The 17,479-nt window shown below is 33.6% G+C and overlaps 2 protein-coding genes across 2 annotated transcripts; one reads left to right on the top strand and one right to left on the bottom strand.

Moving 5' to 3' along the window:
- Positions 1-5,679: 5,679 nt before the first annotated feature.
- On the top strand, positions 5,680-12,705 carry LOC145568936 (uncharacterized). Its single transcript, XM_081628320.1, has 13 exons — positions 5,680-5,694; positions 6,006-6,118; positions 6,206-6,226; positions 6,322-6,422; positions 6,615-6,672; positions 6,771-6,814; positions 6,953-7,033; positions 7,820-7,890; positions 8,013-8,123; positions 9,663-9,745; positions 10,508-10,724; positions 12,074-12,157; positions 12,363-12,705. Exons 2-13 carry the CDS (start codon positions 6,091-6,093, stop codon positions 12,427-12,429), a joined length of 966 nt encoding a protein of 321 aa, XP_081484446.1. The 5' UTR covers positions 5,680-5,694; positions 6,006-6,090; the 3' UTR covers positions 12,430-12,705.
- A 636-nt stretch (positions 12,706-13,341) lies between these two features.
- Positions 13,342-15,849, bottom strand: LOC145567598 (33 kDa ribonucleoprotein, chloroplastic-like). The gene is made up of 4 exons (XM_081626914.1): positions 15,246-15,849; positions 15,050-15,151; positions 13,829-14,137; positions 13,342-13,709 (listed from the first exon to the last, which is right to left on the bottom strand). The coding sequence occupies exons 1-4, from the start codon at positions 15,720-15,722 to the stop codon at positions 13,623-13,625; spliced, it is 975 nt and encodes a 324-aa protein (XP_081483040.1). The 5' UTR covers positions 15,723-15,849; the 3' UTR covers positions 13,342-13,622.
- Between the last annotated feature and the right edge of the window lie 1,630 nt (positions 15,850-17,479).

Genomic DNA, 17,479 nt, shown 5'->3' with positions numbered 1-17,479 from the left:
AATCCAAGCTATCTTCCCATCCCCCATGGAAGTCTATAACACAAGCCCTCAACATATCTTCCAAGGTTTGTATGCAAGGGCAGAGCCATGGGGGGGCTGGTGGAGGCCCGGCCCCCGTGGCCCAAACACTAATTCCCTAATTGTTACAGCTGGCCCCCTCTAAGTTTTATGATAAAAATTAAATTTGTACACTTATTTAAGCGTGTAATATGTAGGTCAGTGGTAGAAACTGTGCGACATTTATGTGCACTTGTTGGTTCTTGGTTCGATTCTTGTTGATTGTCTATCCCCTTCAACCTTGTATTTTTATTTTAATTTGTTTTTATCATTCCAATCTTTTTTTTTGTTAGTTTTTTTTAAGATTTCTTTTATCTCTGCCATAGTATTTCTTAATTAATTTATCCTTCACACCAAAAAAAAAATTCCTATATTTTCTAATTGACTTAATTGGTACCTAAAATTAGTAAAAATATGATCAAAGCTAATGAAAATATATACCGAGAGTGTAGAAAATGCTATGTTAATATATTTAATATAAGTTTCGGCCCCCTCGGATTTTAAATCCTGGCTTTGCCCCTGTTTGTATGGTTCTTTTAGTTTGTCCATCTGTGGCAGGGTGAAATGATGTACTCATCTTTAGTGTTGTACCAAAGTTTTCCTGCACACTCTTCCAAAATTTTAAAAGAAACCTAGAATCTCTATCAGACACAATATCTTTTGGAACTCCATGTAATCTCACAACATTCTTGATGTAAGATTTTGCAAGTTGCTCCATCTTCCAGGTCTCCTTCATTGGTATGAACACCGCAAATTTTGTAAGTCTATCCACCACTACCCAAATGGTGTCATTTCCGCTCTTTGACTTTGGAAGGAAAGTCACAAAGTCCATTGAGATACAATCCCATTTCCATCCAGGAATTTCCAATGATTGCACAGTTCCCTGTGGTCTCTTGTGCTCTATCTTCACCTTTTGACAAGTCAAACACTTTGCTACAAATTCCGCAACCTCATTCTTCATTCTAGGCCACCAATACACCTTTTTCAAATCCTTGTATAGCCTGTCCCCTCCTGGGTGCACTGTGTATGGTGTATTGTGATCCTCTTCCATTAATTTTCTTTTCACTCCTCACATTTTTGTGGTACACACCAATGACCTTTGTACCTTAAACTCCCATCTTCATGAATTTTGAAATCTGTAGCTTTGCCTTGTTTTATCTTCTCGCGAATCCTATCTAACTTTACATCTCCTACTTGATTTTCCTTTATCTCATCAAATATTGTTGGTTGGATGCTTAGGTTTGCAAGTATGCCTGCTGGCACTCCTCATTCTACAATTTCTAGGTTCATTTTCCTCATTTCTTTGCATAACTCATCGGCCACTATCAAAATATTCAATCCATGGCTAGTTTTACGACTTAGAGCATCCGCAACTACATTTGCTTTCCCTTTATGATATTGTATGTCTAAGTCATAATCCGTCGTATACTCCAACCATCTCCTTTGGCGTGAGTTTAAATCCCTTTGAGTGAAAATATATTTTAAACTCTTATGGTATGTATAAATCCTACGTTTCACTCCATACAAGTAATGCCGCCAAAACTTTAGTGCAAAAATGATTGCAGCTAATTCCAAGTCAGGAGTTGGGTAATTCACTTCATAAGTCTTTAACTGCTTGATGCATACGCAATCACCTTTCCATTTTGCATAAGCACAAATCCTAAGCCATTCTTGGATGCATCACTATATACATCATAGATTCCACTATCGTCCGACAGTGTAAGCATTGGTGCTGTAATTGACTTCTGTTTCAAGAGTTGGAATGCTTCCTCACACTTGTCATCCCACTCGAACTTTTTGTCCTTCTTCATTAGAGTGGTCATAGGTTTAGCAATTTTCGAAAAATCCTTCACAAAATGCCAATAATACCCTGCTAAACCTAAGAAACTCCTAACGTCCGACACAGTTTTCGATGTAGGCCAACCTTTTACTGCTTCAATCTTTGCTGGATCTACTTCTACCCCATTCTTGGACACAAAGTGTCCTAGAAATGCTACTTTCTCCAACCAGAATTCACATTTGGAGAACTTTGCATAAAGCTGGTTTTCTCTTAATGTTTGCAGAATTGCCCTTACGTGTTCAACATGTTCCTCCTTGCTCTTCGAATACACCAGTATATCATCTATGGATACCACCACAAACTTATCCATAAATGGATGACACCCTATTCATCAAATCCATAAAGAATACTGGAGCATTTGTCAATCCAAATGGCATCACTGTAAACTCATAATGTCCATATCTTGTTTTAAATGCAGTCTTGGGAATGTCTTCATCTGCAATCCTCAATTGATGATAACTGGACCTCAAATCAATCTTAGAATACACGGTTGCGCCTTTCAGCTGATCAAACAGGTCATCAATCCTTGGCAATGGGTACTTGTTCTTTATTGTTATCTTATTCAGCTCCTTGTAATCAATACATAGCCTCATACTTCCATCCTTTTTCTTAACAAACAAAACTGGCACTCCCCAAAGTGATGCACTTGGTCTAATGTATCCCTTTTCCATTAAGTCTTGCAATTGCTCCTTTAACTAACTCATTTCTGCAGGTGTCCTTCGATATGGCGCCTTGGAAATTGGTGTTGTCCCTAGGACTAATTCTATTGTGAAATCAATTGCCCTCTTAGGTGGCATACCAGGGATCTCCTCCGAAAACACATCCAGGAATTCATTCACCACTTCTATATCCTTCAAGATTTGAGGTAAATATTTCCAGCTTTATTAATGGGTAGTCAAAAATTCCTTCAAGAAACTTAATTTTTGGTTACTAACAAAATTTCCAGCTTTATTAAATCATCAAAACTTGCAGTAAATATGTTTTAAAACACCTATTTCAATAATTTAAACCAACCATAATCAAATTCCTTTAATATGCAGTAATTTAGAAACCTAGGGTTTTCAATTTAGGGCTTTTTAGTTTAAAATCAAATCTGAAAATTTATTTACATAATACTCATAATCAAACATCATAAAATCATCACAAATATGCAAAAACATTAATTAATTAAAGGCTAGTTTTAGGATTAAGCAAAAGAATTAAAAAAAATAATTTGTTTTTTAATAGTGTAGAGCAGCAGCCCCGACACCACAGCAGGCTGCTGCCGCGCCGCTAGTGGCGCGTCGGCCGTCCTGTGGTGTGGTGGTGGCCGGCGGTGGTGTTTAAAAAAATAAGGGGAAGGGGAATTAAGAAAGAAAAGAAAAAAATAAGAGAGAAGGGAGAGAGAAAATTTCCTTTGGGTATTCTCCACTCCGGGCAAAGTTCAATTTGCACATGTCCATGTGTTAAATATTTAACCCCCTTTTTCTCTAGAAACCCTTCTAAACTTAAATTCCCTTCATACCCTTAAAAATTTCTTTCCTATTCAAATTTATTTTTGACTTTTAAAAATTTCCTTTTATAAAATCACATGCCCCAAACTATATTTAAATTATATTTTTAATTAATAAAATAAAGTATTTCCAAAATTATTAAATAAATAATTAAAATGCCGTAAATAATTCATTTCGAATTATTTAAATACTTTACAAAATACTTATTTAAATTAAAATACGTATAAAAATACGGGGTATTACAAAAATGAACATGAAAAATTATCCAATCTAATTCATACAAAGTGTTTGATCAAAGGTCGAGATTGTAAGTTGATTGTTGATTCGAGTTCAATCACTAGCACTTGTTCACTTTCTTTAATTAGCTAATTCTTTGAAGTTGACATACATGTCGTGACAACCCAACTCCTTATAAGCTATCGTGGTTCAATGACGATGGTAGGTTCCCTGATTTTCGGCTAAAGTGGAAAGGCGAGGAGGGGAATTACGGTTCAAGAGGAGGGAGGGGGTATGGTGGTTCAAGGGAATAGGCAGGCACCAGCGACGGACTAAGGGGAGGGGCGGCGCCGACACGTTAGGAAGGGGGTTCTAGGCATCGGCGGTGGGGAGGTTGGGTTGGGTGGCAGTTGTGGGAAGTGGCTAGGCTAAGGTGGCTAACTGATGGATGTGGGTTAGAGATGGTTTTTTTTTTGAAATTTTTTCAAGCTTTTTTTTAAAAAAATCAATTAATTAATTTTAAAAATAACCAATAAGATGTTGCCACGTGGCATAATTAACCCTAATGACAAACAAAATTAATTGACATCAGTCATTATGGGCATTTGGTGATATTTTTGTGAAACTCAAGTGTATATGATGAATTTGAAAATTTTCATGAGTATACAATGAATAAAAAAATTACTCAGGGATATATGGTGAAAAATCCGTGTATTTTTCTCCCAATGAACACAAAGTCCATTTAAAATGAACATTTTACAACTTATAACATAATTCAATTAAAAACTACATAAAGTCACAAACTCTAATTAAAATTTCTTATTTTTGACCTATAGAAAATATAGGAAAAATATGGGAAAAATATGGATTATCCAAAGAAGTATTATGAAATGTAAACTTCGTTTTCAACTTTTTGTGTCTAGTAATTTTATAATCTTATAACACACAATAAATTAATTCAACACAAAATAAAGTATACCAAATATTATTTTACTATAATTATAAAAAAAATCACCTTTATGACAAAAATAATAAGAAATGATGAACTACTATGGAAATATCATATATATCTATATAGAAAATAATTGAAAAATAAGGCAAAAATTTAGGGTTTGTACTTTTTGTTCGAAAAATAAACAAAATCAACTTACAATTCAATTGTTGGTCATTCTTTTGTAGAAATTTCCTTTAATTTTACGATTTCATATCTTATATCTAATGTCTTTGTTGAAATTTAAGAGAAGTTTGATTTTTTTTTTTTTTTTCAAGACAAATGTGGTTGATTTTGTTGGGGGACAGAGCAACTGATAAATACAATATTGAGAAGAATAATAAAATACGGAACAACAAGAAAACAACACACAAGATTTTTACGTGGAAAACCCTCCTCAATAAGGGAAAAATCACGATTCGAATCTCCACGGACGAAAACAAATTTACTAGCAATAATTTCAAGAGTAGATTGACCACTACTACAATTACAATGGTCGTGTTTGGTGAATAGCTTAAAGCTGAAAGGTGAAGCTAATTATGTTAGTTGATTTGACTAGCTGATTGTATTAACTGATTTGACTAATAACTTATTTTATTAGCTGGTTGTATAAAAGTGTTTGGTAAATAGCTAATAGTTTAAAGTTGATTGAGTATGTGAAATGACCAATAAGCTAATTGTGGGGTAGGCAGTATAGGTATGATTTTAAATTAAATAGGGGTATAAGTGTCATTTCACCATAAATTAATGAATAAGCTAATTGAAAAAGCTCATAAAAGGAACTTTTTCAAAAAGAGCTTATTTAATGGAATAAACTTTTCAAATAAACTTCCCACCAAACACCTTGAATTAGCTTATTTAATAGTCAATAAGCTAATATTGGTCAAATAACTTAATTTTGCTCAAATAAGCTGTTTGCCAAACACAGCCAATATTAGATAGTATGTATTTTAGGATAGTCTACGCTAAGTACCCTTAACATTGATACTTATACTAATCCTAAAATACCCCTCACACTAATATAATACTAGTATTATGTTTGCCTCTCCGTCACTTCCTCCCTCGCTACTACAGCTTTTGCTCTCCTCCTCTTTGAGGTATTTGCTGCTCTACTTTTTTTGCTAGTAAGCTACTCGCCTCTTGCTCACAATACTCACGACACTCACATATATATGCAAAATACAAAGCTTCTTCGTTAAGTTTTTGCCTCCTACATGCATTATTACATATACTCCAAAGTCAATACCTATAGTGAATAATAAGTAGATTAGGCATATAACACCATCACAATCATTTCACTAACTTGAACTTTCATGTCCATTTATGACATTATCTTTTAATTTTTGTTTATTTTCTTTTACTATATAATTATTATTACTAAAAATAATAAAATTACTAAATTAATTAGGATTTGGGGAGATTAACCCAAGTAAAGAGAGAGTTGAAGAAACTGGCTCTTCATAGTTCAAAGTAGTTGAATTTCGCCACTGCCAATGGCCGCTCCTGCACTACGGATGATAGGCAAGTCATGAATTATACTCTCTTCATGTAATTCTTAGCTAAACTACCAACACTATATATTCTAATCATCATTCTCTCTTTCAACAGATATAGCAGTTAATTTCACAGGTCAGGCATTTTATCAAACACTTGGTATTCATTTTCATTCTTCTTCCCTCATTTTATATCTATATTAATTTGGTCAATTTTCTGTAATTTTGTAGATGGCATGTTTAAGGGAATCTATCATGGCAAGCATTGTCATGTCCCGGATATTCAAACTGTTTTGAGCAGAGCTTGGAGCGCTGGAGTTGATCGAATCATTGTAATTCATCTTTTTTTTTTTTTTTTTTTTTTTCTAATTTTTGTGGGATACCCATTTTCTGTTTTCCATTGAAATCTATAATTTGTCTTTAATTCTTATCTGGGATTTTTGTATATTAATTATTTGTGCTGTAATTACCATGAAATTAATGATTTTTTTTGTGGAAATAATTTCAGTTTTTATTGGGTTTAGGTGACAGGAGGATCCCTTGAAGAGTCAAAGGAAGCTCTAGCAATTGCAGAAACTGATGGTTTTGATCTATTTTCATTACTTTCTTGGATTGAACAAATTGTATTAAGTTTGGATTGGTAAATAAAATTTGGTAATTTATGATGTTGATATTTTCAGGAAGGCTATTTTGTACTGTTGGTGTGCACCCAACTAGATGCAATGTATGTCATTGTTTGTTTCGCATTGCTTTCAAGTGATTTAGCTACTGTAACTTACAATATGATGATAGTTTAGATGATTATGCTTGCTTGAGTTTATTTTGAGTGATTTTCTTGGGTGAAATGTCATGTTACTTTTAGGAATTCGAAGAAAGTGGTGATCCTGAAAAGCATTTCCAAGCACTTCTATCCCTAGCTAAGGAGGGAGTCGAGAAGGGAAAGGTAGGGACCAATTCTTTTCAACTGGAATTTCATTTGGGTTAGTGGCTAGTATATGATTTTGGAGCTTGATTATGTGCTTATCTTACTGGGACTTGCTAATTTTTTGGGGGCACACTATGTTTGCTTTTTTATCAGCATTCAAATTGTGCGTAACTATATCATTCTGTCCACATAATAATGCTATTTTTCACCAGTCCTCTCAAAAGCAATCTGATCATTATTTATGTTGAAGAATCTCATCTAATGTAAACAAAGCTTTCTTTTTTGTCTTGAACTCTTGATGCTAGTAGTCAGTAATATATGAACGCTTACGAATCTGATCGATCAAGTTTCATCATGTGTACGTCTATATAATCATAAAACTGCTTGTTTGACTTAATTGTGTAAAATTGCTCCATGTTATTCAAAGTTTATTGTGTACCATATATTCTCTCTAACCTCCTTTTTGTTACTTTGTAATTTATCTTACTCATTTGTCTGTTTTCACATTAGACTGTTGGAGCATCACTTTCTTTGCTATGTAAACTGGCTAGAGGTTTTTCCCTTTTTTTTGTTGGGGTGGCGTTTGGGGGGGGGGGGTGATTTCTGTGACAATTAAGACTGTTTGCATCCATCTGCTGCCACATGGATCTCTTAAGGAGAGTATTTTGTGTTAGAAACTTCGAATTCAATTTGGGCCTTGATTAATTTATACTTTGTTCTTCTCCCCTTAGATAATTGGGGATGATGGTTCTTTGATTGACTTGTAATGATTTTGTGCTTGATATTTATGATTTACTATTTAAGGTTGTGGCGATAGGTGAATGTGGACTGGACTACGATAGACTTCAGTTTTGTCAAGCTGATATCCAAAAGAAGTACGTTACTTCTATATAATCCTTGGTGGCTTTTTTTTTTTTTTTTTTGGGGGTGTGTGTTCTAACTGCTTACTTTTTGGCATGTGAAAATGAGCTAGTTATTTATTTGTCTTTGGTCCTAGGTATTTTGAGAAACAATTCGAATTGGCAAATGCTATGAAGCTGCCAATGTTCCTGCATATGCGTGGAGCTGCAGCAGATTTCTGTGATATTCTTGATCGCAATAAAAGCAGGTACATTATTATCTTTGTGCCTTTCTTGTCTTATTAGAGTATGATCTTACTTAATGTTATTACATCTATCTTATAAACCCGTAACACTATCTTATAAACCCGTAACATATAAGTGGTTGTTGTGCTGGACCTAGTATAAGCCACAATTATTTATGATCCTGAGAACTGTAAGTGAAATATTATAAGGGAATACCTGAACTTTGACACCCCGTTTCAAAGGTAATATTATTAATTTGGTGGTAATGGTTAATATGCGTCTCACGTTCCTAACAAAAATAACCTTAGTGGACCTTCTGCTATATAGATGGGAAAGTAAGGGTCGAATCCCTATAGACCAATGAATTAAACCAGTTATATGACTCCAATTATATTACTCAATCAAGTGCCAAAAATTAACAAAAGGAAGATAAACTAAACTAAGAACTTTATAGTAAATTTTAAGGGATTAAATTCAGTGATAAAGAACATCCAAGATTATGCATCACCGCAAATATAATCATTTCAAAAGATTCTGATATAATTATTAATTAACTATGAGTCTATGAGGAAATATCTCCCGAGTATGAAAATTAAAGACATTAATCTAAATACTTTATCTTCCTAACAATGGTGATGAATCTGTATGTAATTTTGTGTGAAAGGTCTCAGCCACTGCCCTTTAGAGGGGTTATAATATAGTAATAAAATTTTATTAAGAAAAATCAAAATTTCAGGGTAGACAAGCATTACTATGGACATTGTCATTCAACTCTCATTACTAATATATGAGTACTTCCTAATTCATATATTCATCAAATGGGCTGTGGAAGTAATGATGATCAAAATATAAATGACAATTGTGGAAAGATCTAAAGAAGTCTGAATAAATGTGTCTTTATGTGTAGCTCTCCTCCTATAAACTCAAGATGTTAGTTGCCCCTGTGATGCTCTCAGCAGATGATATATGGATTTTATACTTTAGTTCCTATCGTTTGCAGTTCAAACTTTCCATTTCTATATTATGGTTTGGAATTATTAGTCGAATTTGTAAGAGAAATCTAGTTCATTGTTAATCTATAAATTGAGCTGAATACAGAGTGGTAAAGCTAGTTAAAATTTTGTCTAAGTTGAGAAAAATATTCAGTATGTGAACCTGAACATGCCAATACAGCAATAATACTCAAATCAGCTGGTTTGCACTCTTACTGAGTACTGACAAACTTTCTTTGGCTGTAATCATCAACCCGGTGATAAAAAATTTGTAATATTACAACTTACAAGATGTCTATATACTTGTGACAATTCATATCCTAAACTGGATAACAGCAATCTTACTGATTCTTGATTGTAAGTGTTGCTGAAACTTGATCACGAGTCATATAGTTGAGAGAAGAATACTTGCACGAATGATAAGATGCTGGCAGGAGATTTGTTGTTTTCTGTATTGAAATGTTTATGAAATATAGCATGCAACATGTATTTAGTTGCTGATGGATTTCGGTTGTGTATGCTCTCTATAGATGCATAATTTGATGTCACTGTCACCTTCTTTGCTTGTAGATTCTTATCTGGAGTTGCTCATTCTTTCACTGGAAGTGCAGAAGATCGTGATAAACTACTTTCTTTCAGTGATTTGTACATTGGTGAATACACTAACTTACAGAGCAAGCTTCTATTATGTTTCATTTTTTGGGTTTTAGACACTAGTAGAGCAAACTTCTAGATTTGATCAATAGTATATTAATACAAAGTGAGAAAAGTAATTGATAATTGAAAATTTGACATACATTGCGGATTTGCAGTTATTGACCAATTTGGAAAATTAAATAAGGCATGGCAGTTTATATTTTATTTCTTTTGGGCTTTTTCAGGAAATCCTGTACACTCGTGCGCATTCTAGTTTCTTGAAGAATATTAATTGACTCTTGATAACTTTAAGGGTAGCCTGTTGGGGAATGGGAGAATAATTGACAAGGCCTCTAGTACTTCTATACCTAACTGACTCTCAACTACGGAAACACTAAGTAGGCTAACCCAAACTTGTACTTAACATTTCCTATACTGTGAAGGATTCTGCATCGTTTCTCCTGTATTGTCCACTTTGCTTTCCCAAAGTTCCAAATCTAGTTTTCTTTTTCCATTGTTTGTGTTTGAAATCCAAAATCCATTTCCTGTTACTATCTTCATGTAATGTGGTTGAAGTTGCTTAAATTTTACAACAGGCATAGCTATTTAATCTTGAAGCTATGGAAATTATTGTAAATATTGCTTAAAAATTCATATGTTGTTTAATATGAAAGTCAGTCTTTGCTAATGGATAATGTCAGTTCCTTTCATGCATGACTGTTGCTTCAAGCAGTATCAAACTTGACCTGTGATTCTTCACTTTTGACATTTACAAACAGGGGTCAATGGTTGCTCACTGAAGACAGCTGAGAATCTGGAGGTGGTGAAGGGAATACCTGTTGAGAGAATGATGATTGAGACTGACTCGCCATACTGTGATATTAAGAACACTCATGCAGGAATTAAAATGATTAAGTCGACATGGCCATCGAAAAAGAAAGAGAAATATGATTCGGAGTGCCTTGTCAAAGGGCGAAATGAACCCTGCTTGGTTCGGTTAGTGTAATTCAATTCTTAAGTTACAATTTCATGTGGTCGTGCTGCGTTTTACTTTGAGTGATCTATGTTCACTATGCTGAATTTGTTACAAGCATTCAATATCCTTTTGTTCAGTGTCTCAATTTTATTTTTTATTAAAACATACCTAGTTCTTTGTCTTTGGTGTTTGCTATATTGGTTATCTAGATAGTTTTTTATGCACTTTTTTTCAATTGCTCTCAAGCAACACTTGCTTCAGACTGGTTTGTACAATGTAATCATGTGCTGTTGATACATTATTGTCGTGCAGTTTTTTGTTTTCTTAATCATAGGTGTTCGTAAGATAAAATTGTGGAGATAAACAGTAGCATGTTGATGTGTCCTGAGTCATTTATTAGCATGTTGCAAATATGATCTAGCTGCCAATCGCAAATTAGGAAATAGTGTTGGTTGTCTAGTTAGATAATCAGGTAAACCTTGGCTTGTAGTGTAAACATAATTCTAGTGTTAGAATTTTCTTCTCTTCTATTATCACTCACAAGAAAATTTATCTAAAGCAGCATGTAGCACTAGTATACTGCTGTTTCAGTGTCCAGATACTGCTTCTATATTTTATATTATTATTTGTCCGGTTGCTTTCTATGCATCTTGGAACCATCCTAGCTTTCAAGTTTGTTATATGTGTTTCTTTTTAGCACCCTTCGCTGAGTGAGTTCTGTAGAATTTTGTTATGGACTGGAGTTTGTTAGATTGTAAGTTCGGTAAAGCAAGAAATTTAGAAGACAAAGGCTTGAGTATTTGATTGATTATGGCATAAACTGAAATACAAAGGTGATAACTTCTCTCTTAGCAGCTTGAGGCTACAATTCTCTCGTCAATAACATTCAAATTCTCACATAACATGCTACTACTGTTCTATTAGCTATTTACACTTAAGCAACTACAATAACCTAGACTTAATTAACTTTTTCTTCTTCTACTACATCAGAGAATCAGCTTGTCCCATTCACAATTGCTCAATGCCATAGTGGAACATTAATTTGTTTTGTCTGTTTCTGCCATGCTCCCACTTGATGGCTGGAATTTGCTCCCCTCCCTTTGGACACACCCTGCTTTCCCCTTTCTTCTTCTCTCATACACCTTTAGTGATGGTTTGGGTGCACCAGTTGGGTCTATCACAAATTTATTTTTGAATTCTCAGAGGCTGTTATAGCGTCAGTTTCGGGGACTCACTTATTGTACTCTGTACTTGTGATGGATCATATATTTGAAATCATTCTTTTTTTGCTTATGATCATTGTTCTTTATAGTGGCTTTTTTTCTTGATATTGTTGTCGGTCAATAAGTGTGATCCACCTGTATCGTAGGCAAGTCCTCGAGGTGGTTGCTGGCTGCAAGGGTATTGCCGACATAAATCAGCTGAGTCAGAATGTGTACCACAACACTTGCAGGTAAATTTTGTGGGCGTTGAATTATATATTTGTGCTTCCTTTATGGCAACAATTTAAATCAACACTATCTTGCATTCATGATTAAATCTATCATCTTCCACAAGACCATATGAATTATTACACTTGTAACAGTGCGGATGCCCTATTTGTAGATGCATGATCGTATTATACTGTAGTACTAAATCTGCTCTGTTGTATGGTACAGGGTCTTTTTTCCTCATGATTTAGACTCTGCTGCTGATGCCCTTCTCACTGGTAACAAGAGCCAGTGAAGAACCTCGATAGACCCACTTAATATACCAAGTGGCATGTGGGCATTGAGGAATAACCTTCTTGCTGCATATGAAGAAGCAAAATCCGTGTGGGCTTATGACTGAAGGTTTCACACCATGAAATCATGAATCAAACTCTGGGGCTTATTGCTTAAGTAGTGAAACCAAGATTGTTATTTTGATGTTCATATTGGATCTTGGAAGTTAAAATTCCGTTGTTGTTAAACGCTCCAATATATCTTTTTATTTGCAATAAATTTGGAAAAGGAATCAGCATTTTGCCGTGCACAAAAAAAAATTGTACTGTGCTGTAAAAACAAGGGCTAATTTGCTAAGAAAAATTAACAAGGGCTAATTTGGAAAAGGAATGACTTGTACATTCAGAATTATGATAAGAAAAATTTGCTAATTGCAGCCATTTAAAGTTTGTATTTTGTAAATTACAGCCATTTAAAAAAAAAATTGCAAATTGTAGCCCAAAAGTTCTTATACATTGTAAATTGTAAAAATAAAAGATATTCGGTTAAGGTTTTAGGGGCCATTTTAGTTCATAAGGACCCAAATTGAGCTTGGAATTAGCAAAAAATTAACGTAGGTGTCTCATTTTGTGTAACAAAAATGTATCGATTTGTGGGCAACTATTTTTTGCTGTAAAAACGAAACACTTAGGTTAATTTTTTGTCAATTCCGAGCTCAATTTGGACCCTAAAGAACTAAAATAGTTTTTAAAACCTTAACCGAATATTTTTCAACATGCAAACCGATGAAACAATTGAATTATGTTGCAATTTACAATGTATAACAACTTTTAGGCTGCAATTTTTTTTTTTTTTTAAATGGTTGTAATTTGCAAAATATTAACTTTAAATGGTTGCAATTTGCAAATTTTCCTTATGATAAAGCTCAATCAGATAACAGTAAACTGGATACACATTAATCTTGAGAATTTGAATCATACAATTATACAAAGTACAATAAGTATTACACGAAAAAAATTTAGCTGCATTTACACCTTAGGGCCATACTCTACGCGTACAAGAATATATGAACTACAACTTAATGAGATCAAAATGGAAGAAGCCTGATTGAGTAATTCCTCTAGAAATTATTCCTCTTTATAATTGTGGTAAATCAGTCAAATAACATTTCAGCATTGCTTTTTTTTTTTTTTTTTAAGGGATTACAGATGAAATTTATGCACTCTGCTCAGCATAAGTTTCAGTATTAGAGCGAGCTCTGTCAGATGCCATATTCAATCGTAAAGGTCGTCCTTCCAGTTCCTAGAGCAAAAAAGATGCAAAATCAGAGCTTACCCAACTGAAAACTAATAAATTGTACGTTTCAAATTCATGATATTAATATCATGGATCCGAAAGATAAAATTACAAAGAGTTCTTACCACTCCATTCATGTTAGTAAGAGCAGACTCTGCAGCCTCAGCAGTTGAGAAAGTGATAAAGCCAAAACCTCGAGATCTTCCACTTGCTCTCTCATATATCACCTTAGCACTCAGAAAACCTTCTTGGTTTGCAAAGGCTTCTCGGAGTCCTTGTGATGTAACGCCCCATCCGAGATTACCAGCATAGAGCTTGTGAGGAGTATCCACATAACCTACGTTGCTGCTTTGAAGTTTTGGCCCCATTACTTTCCTCTCACCACCTCTTGGCACTTCTGGAAAGTTCACCCTCACAGTTCGGCCTCCAACTTGCTGCCAAATATTTCTCAATTACTCAGCGGGAAAATTAATCACATATGTGATTGTCATTAATTTTGTACTGCCATTAAAACAAGGTACAGCTCATTTGCCTGAAGCCTTAGTACAGTTTACAGATTGATGATTGGACTAATCTATACATTTTTTGTCAACTTAGCATCTACAAATCTAGTTTTGCTACCTCTTAGCCAATACACCCAGCCAATGCTTTATTGCTTTAGTTCATCAGCTATGTTTCAGAAGTCCTCGGCCAACATTAAGACCATTGTACACAACAGAAGAGGTTCCGATACTCATGAAGACTAAGAGGAAGCCACAGTTGGCTTAACTTATGTGATGGTCCTCGGTCAGTCTCCAGTCTCACCTAAATCAGTTCTAGATGTTTCCCAATCAGCACTATCAATTTATATTTCAAAATCATCAAGCACTTTGCATAAAATCAGTTCTTGAAAACAAACAAACTTCACAAAGCATATGATAAGGATCATATACTGTACTAATCTGGATAACCAGTTTGCCCTGTCTCAAATACTCATTCTGAATATGCGAACTTTCAATTAGGACAATCTGTTTTACAGCAGTGTTAGTGCTACCAGGCTCTAGAACATAGACCGCAAGAACAGGTGTAAATTCAAGGATTGATTGGATTTGATTGTTTTCAGGAAGTTTGGTCTGTCTTAATATCCTTAGACTAATTCAAAAACTGTGTATCAAGGTGTAATTGTTCAAAGCTAAGCCTACTAGTGAAGTAGTTCGACAATTAAACGGTCAAATACATATTCTCCTGAGTGTATAATATAAATTGCGAAAAACTTTTGAGTTCTGTAAGTCTATTAGCAAGCTAATTAACAGACAGAAACTTGTAAAATATAGGCGCCACAAAAGAGAACATATAGAGGAACTTACAGAACCATCAAACATTCGAATGGCCTCTTTCGCCTCGTCAACACTTCCCATGGTTACAAATCCAAACCCTCTGCTCCTATCAGTTACCTTATCATATATTATCTGAAAATTTGTGCAATGAAAAAAAAAAAAAAAAAATTAAAAATCAGAATTTTCAAAAATACAAAAATTAAAGATTAAGAAGAGATTATTATACCTCAATGAACCGTACTTGACCAGCTTCAGCAAAAACTTCAGACAATTGATCAGAAGTCATAGAATAAGGCAAATTTCCAACAAATAGCCTACAATCGTCAACTGAATCAACCCCTTTATTTTCTGAATTAATAATTTCTTCTAATTCATCTTGCTCTTGAATTTGTTGTAGTTCCTGTTCTTGCTCTTGCTCTTGCTCTACCTCATTTGGGTTCTCTTCTGATTCACCGGTTATCAAGTCATCGGTTATTGAGTCTTCGGTATCGTTGAAAGCGGAAGAAGAGTGGCAGAGGTGGAGAGGGAAGAGAAGTGGGAGAGGAGATAGAATGAAATTCTGGGATTTAAGAGTGAGGGTTTTGTGGAAGGGTTTTAGTTTAGGTGAGAAATAGGTAAAGGAGTTTTCAGAAGGGATGAAAGAGAGAGAAGAAGAGGAGGTTGCAGGTGTAACAATGGTGGAAAGAGATGCTGCTGCCGCCATTGCTATGCAGGGGAAGTGGCTTGGGAAATTAGCTGTTGGTTGTGATTGTTTCCCTCCCAACTTTTGTTTTGTATATGGATAAGGTTGTTGATATATGCTCTATATTTACCAATCCCTTCTTTCCTAATTATTTGCTCCATTTTACTTATAGAGATGTCCGTTAAAGATTGTCTCACGGCCATACTATAATTGCACATGGCTCTATGCCCATCGGGGGATTATAGCTTTTGTTTCTTATTTATAATCAACCAAAATTTAATGTAGTATAATATGGTTATAGAGCAGCCTCATTCCTAGAAATTTATGGGCTCTAGGCATAATGTAATGAAAGGATCCCTTACGTAAACAAATTTTTTTACACAATGAAAATAGCTTATATTATTAGAATTGTAAGTCTCCATACATAATAGTGGAGTAATAACTTTGCATAATATTTTGATAATTGAATAAATATGAAACAGTTTAATTGAAAAGATTAATATTTTGAAGCAGATACTCACAGATAATTGCTAACTAAATGCAATAATCAATAACATAATACTAAAACAGACACTAGGAATGACACGTGTCAATTCCTAGTGTAGTTTTTTCCCTCCAAAAAAACTCTTCCTTTTTTTGCTAAAATCTTCTTTGAGAAGTTTGGTATAATAACAATCATAATATTATTTCAAATATTTTACACGTATCTTTTATAGTAAATATATTCCTTTTAGTTATTACTCTATTTTCCATAAATATTACTTTATATGAAAAATCTTTAATACATAACTATTTTATTTTTTTTTTCATTCAATTGATTAATATAATTTAAAATGATGAATCTAATAAATAATACTTCCTCTGTTTTTTAAATATTGCACCACTTACCTTTTAAGGAAATAACACAAATATTGCACCATTTCTATTTTAGGAAAAGAAATATTTGTGTTCATACTACAAATACCAAATATACCCTTACTTTTTCACACTTGATTTTTTAGTTTATGTATACCATCACATGGACAATCTTGTATTTTTACCTTTCTCTCTCATCCTTTTTTCCATTACCAAAAATCTGGTGCTAAACTCCAATGGTGCAATAAAAAAGGAACGGAGGAAGTAGATTTTTTTAATTATTATTAAATGGGATTTTGAGTTTTTTTTTTTAAGTACTTTATTAATTGGTTTCTCGCCTAATTCTAATACGAATAGCCTAATAAAAATATGAAGAGAGTTTAATCATGTAAGATAATTTGATTAAATTATTTGTATTTGTATCTCCAATACTTCATATAGTATCATAATTTAGGGAAAAAATTGACTAAATATCAAAACGGGGTTATCATTCCTACCCATTAAGTGTAATACACAATTTTAAATACTTATTTGATTAATAAAAAAGAAAATTTTATACTAATTTATCATTGAATTATTTAAACACTCATATGGTCTAACATGTAGATGTAGTTTTAATATACATATTTGTTTAACTGACCCTTTCGTTATATTTCATGTTTCATTTTATTATATACGCAAAATAAAAAGATAATAAATATGTTATAGATGTATTTTATCTATGCTTATTTTTAATACAATTTTTTTTTCTTTTATTGATTAAATTTAGTTAAATATCCGTGCATGACACGGGACCTAATCTAGTTATCTTTTTAAAAAGTAGCTTTTTTTTAACAAGTAAAATCTACATAGTAAAATTCTACATCTACGTAAACTGATTTTTTTTAAAAAATTTTGGGCCCCTTTCTGACGTGGGCCCTAGG

Source organism: Chenopodium album, chromosome 11 (assembly GCF_948465745.1).
Source record: "Chenopodium album chromosome 11, dcCheAlbu1.1, whole genome shotgun sequence".
Taxonomy (NCBI): domain Eukaryota; kingdom Viridiplantae; phylum Streptophyta; class Magnoliopsida; order Caryophyllales; family Amaranthaceae; genus Chenopodium; species Chenopodium album.
This window is presented reverse-complemented; position numbering and strand designations above follow the sequence as displayed.

Coding starts and splice junctions, on each gene's coding strand:
- LOC145567598 (XM_081626914.1), bottom strand. CDS start 15,722: ATGGCGGCAGCAGCATCTCTTTCCACCATTGTTACACCTGCAACCTCC. Junction 14,138..15,049: donor TTCGAATGTTTGATGGTTCT/GTAAGTTCCTCT, acceptor AATATTTGGCAG/CAAGTTGGAGGCCGAACTGT. Junction 13,710..13,828: donor TTACTAACATGAATGGAGTG/GTAAGAACTCTT, acceptor TTTTTGCTCTAG/GAACTGGAAGGACGACCTTT.
- LOC145568936 (XM_081628320.1), top strand. CDS start 6,091: ATGGCCGCTCCTGCACTACGGATGATAG. Junction 9,746..10,507: donor TTTCAGTGATTTGTACATTG/GTGAATACACTA, acceptor ATTTACAAACAG/GGGTCAATGGTTGCTCACTG. Junction 12,158..12,362: donor GTGTACCACAACACTTGCAG/GTAAATTTTGTG, acceptor TGTATGGTACAG/GGTCTTTTTTCCTCATGATT.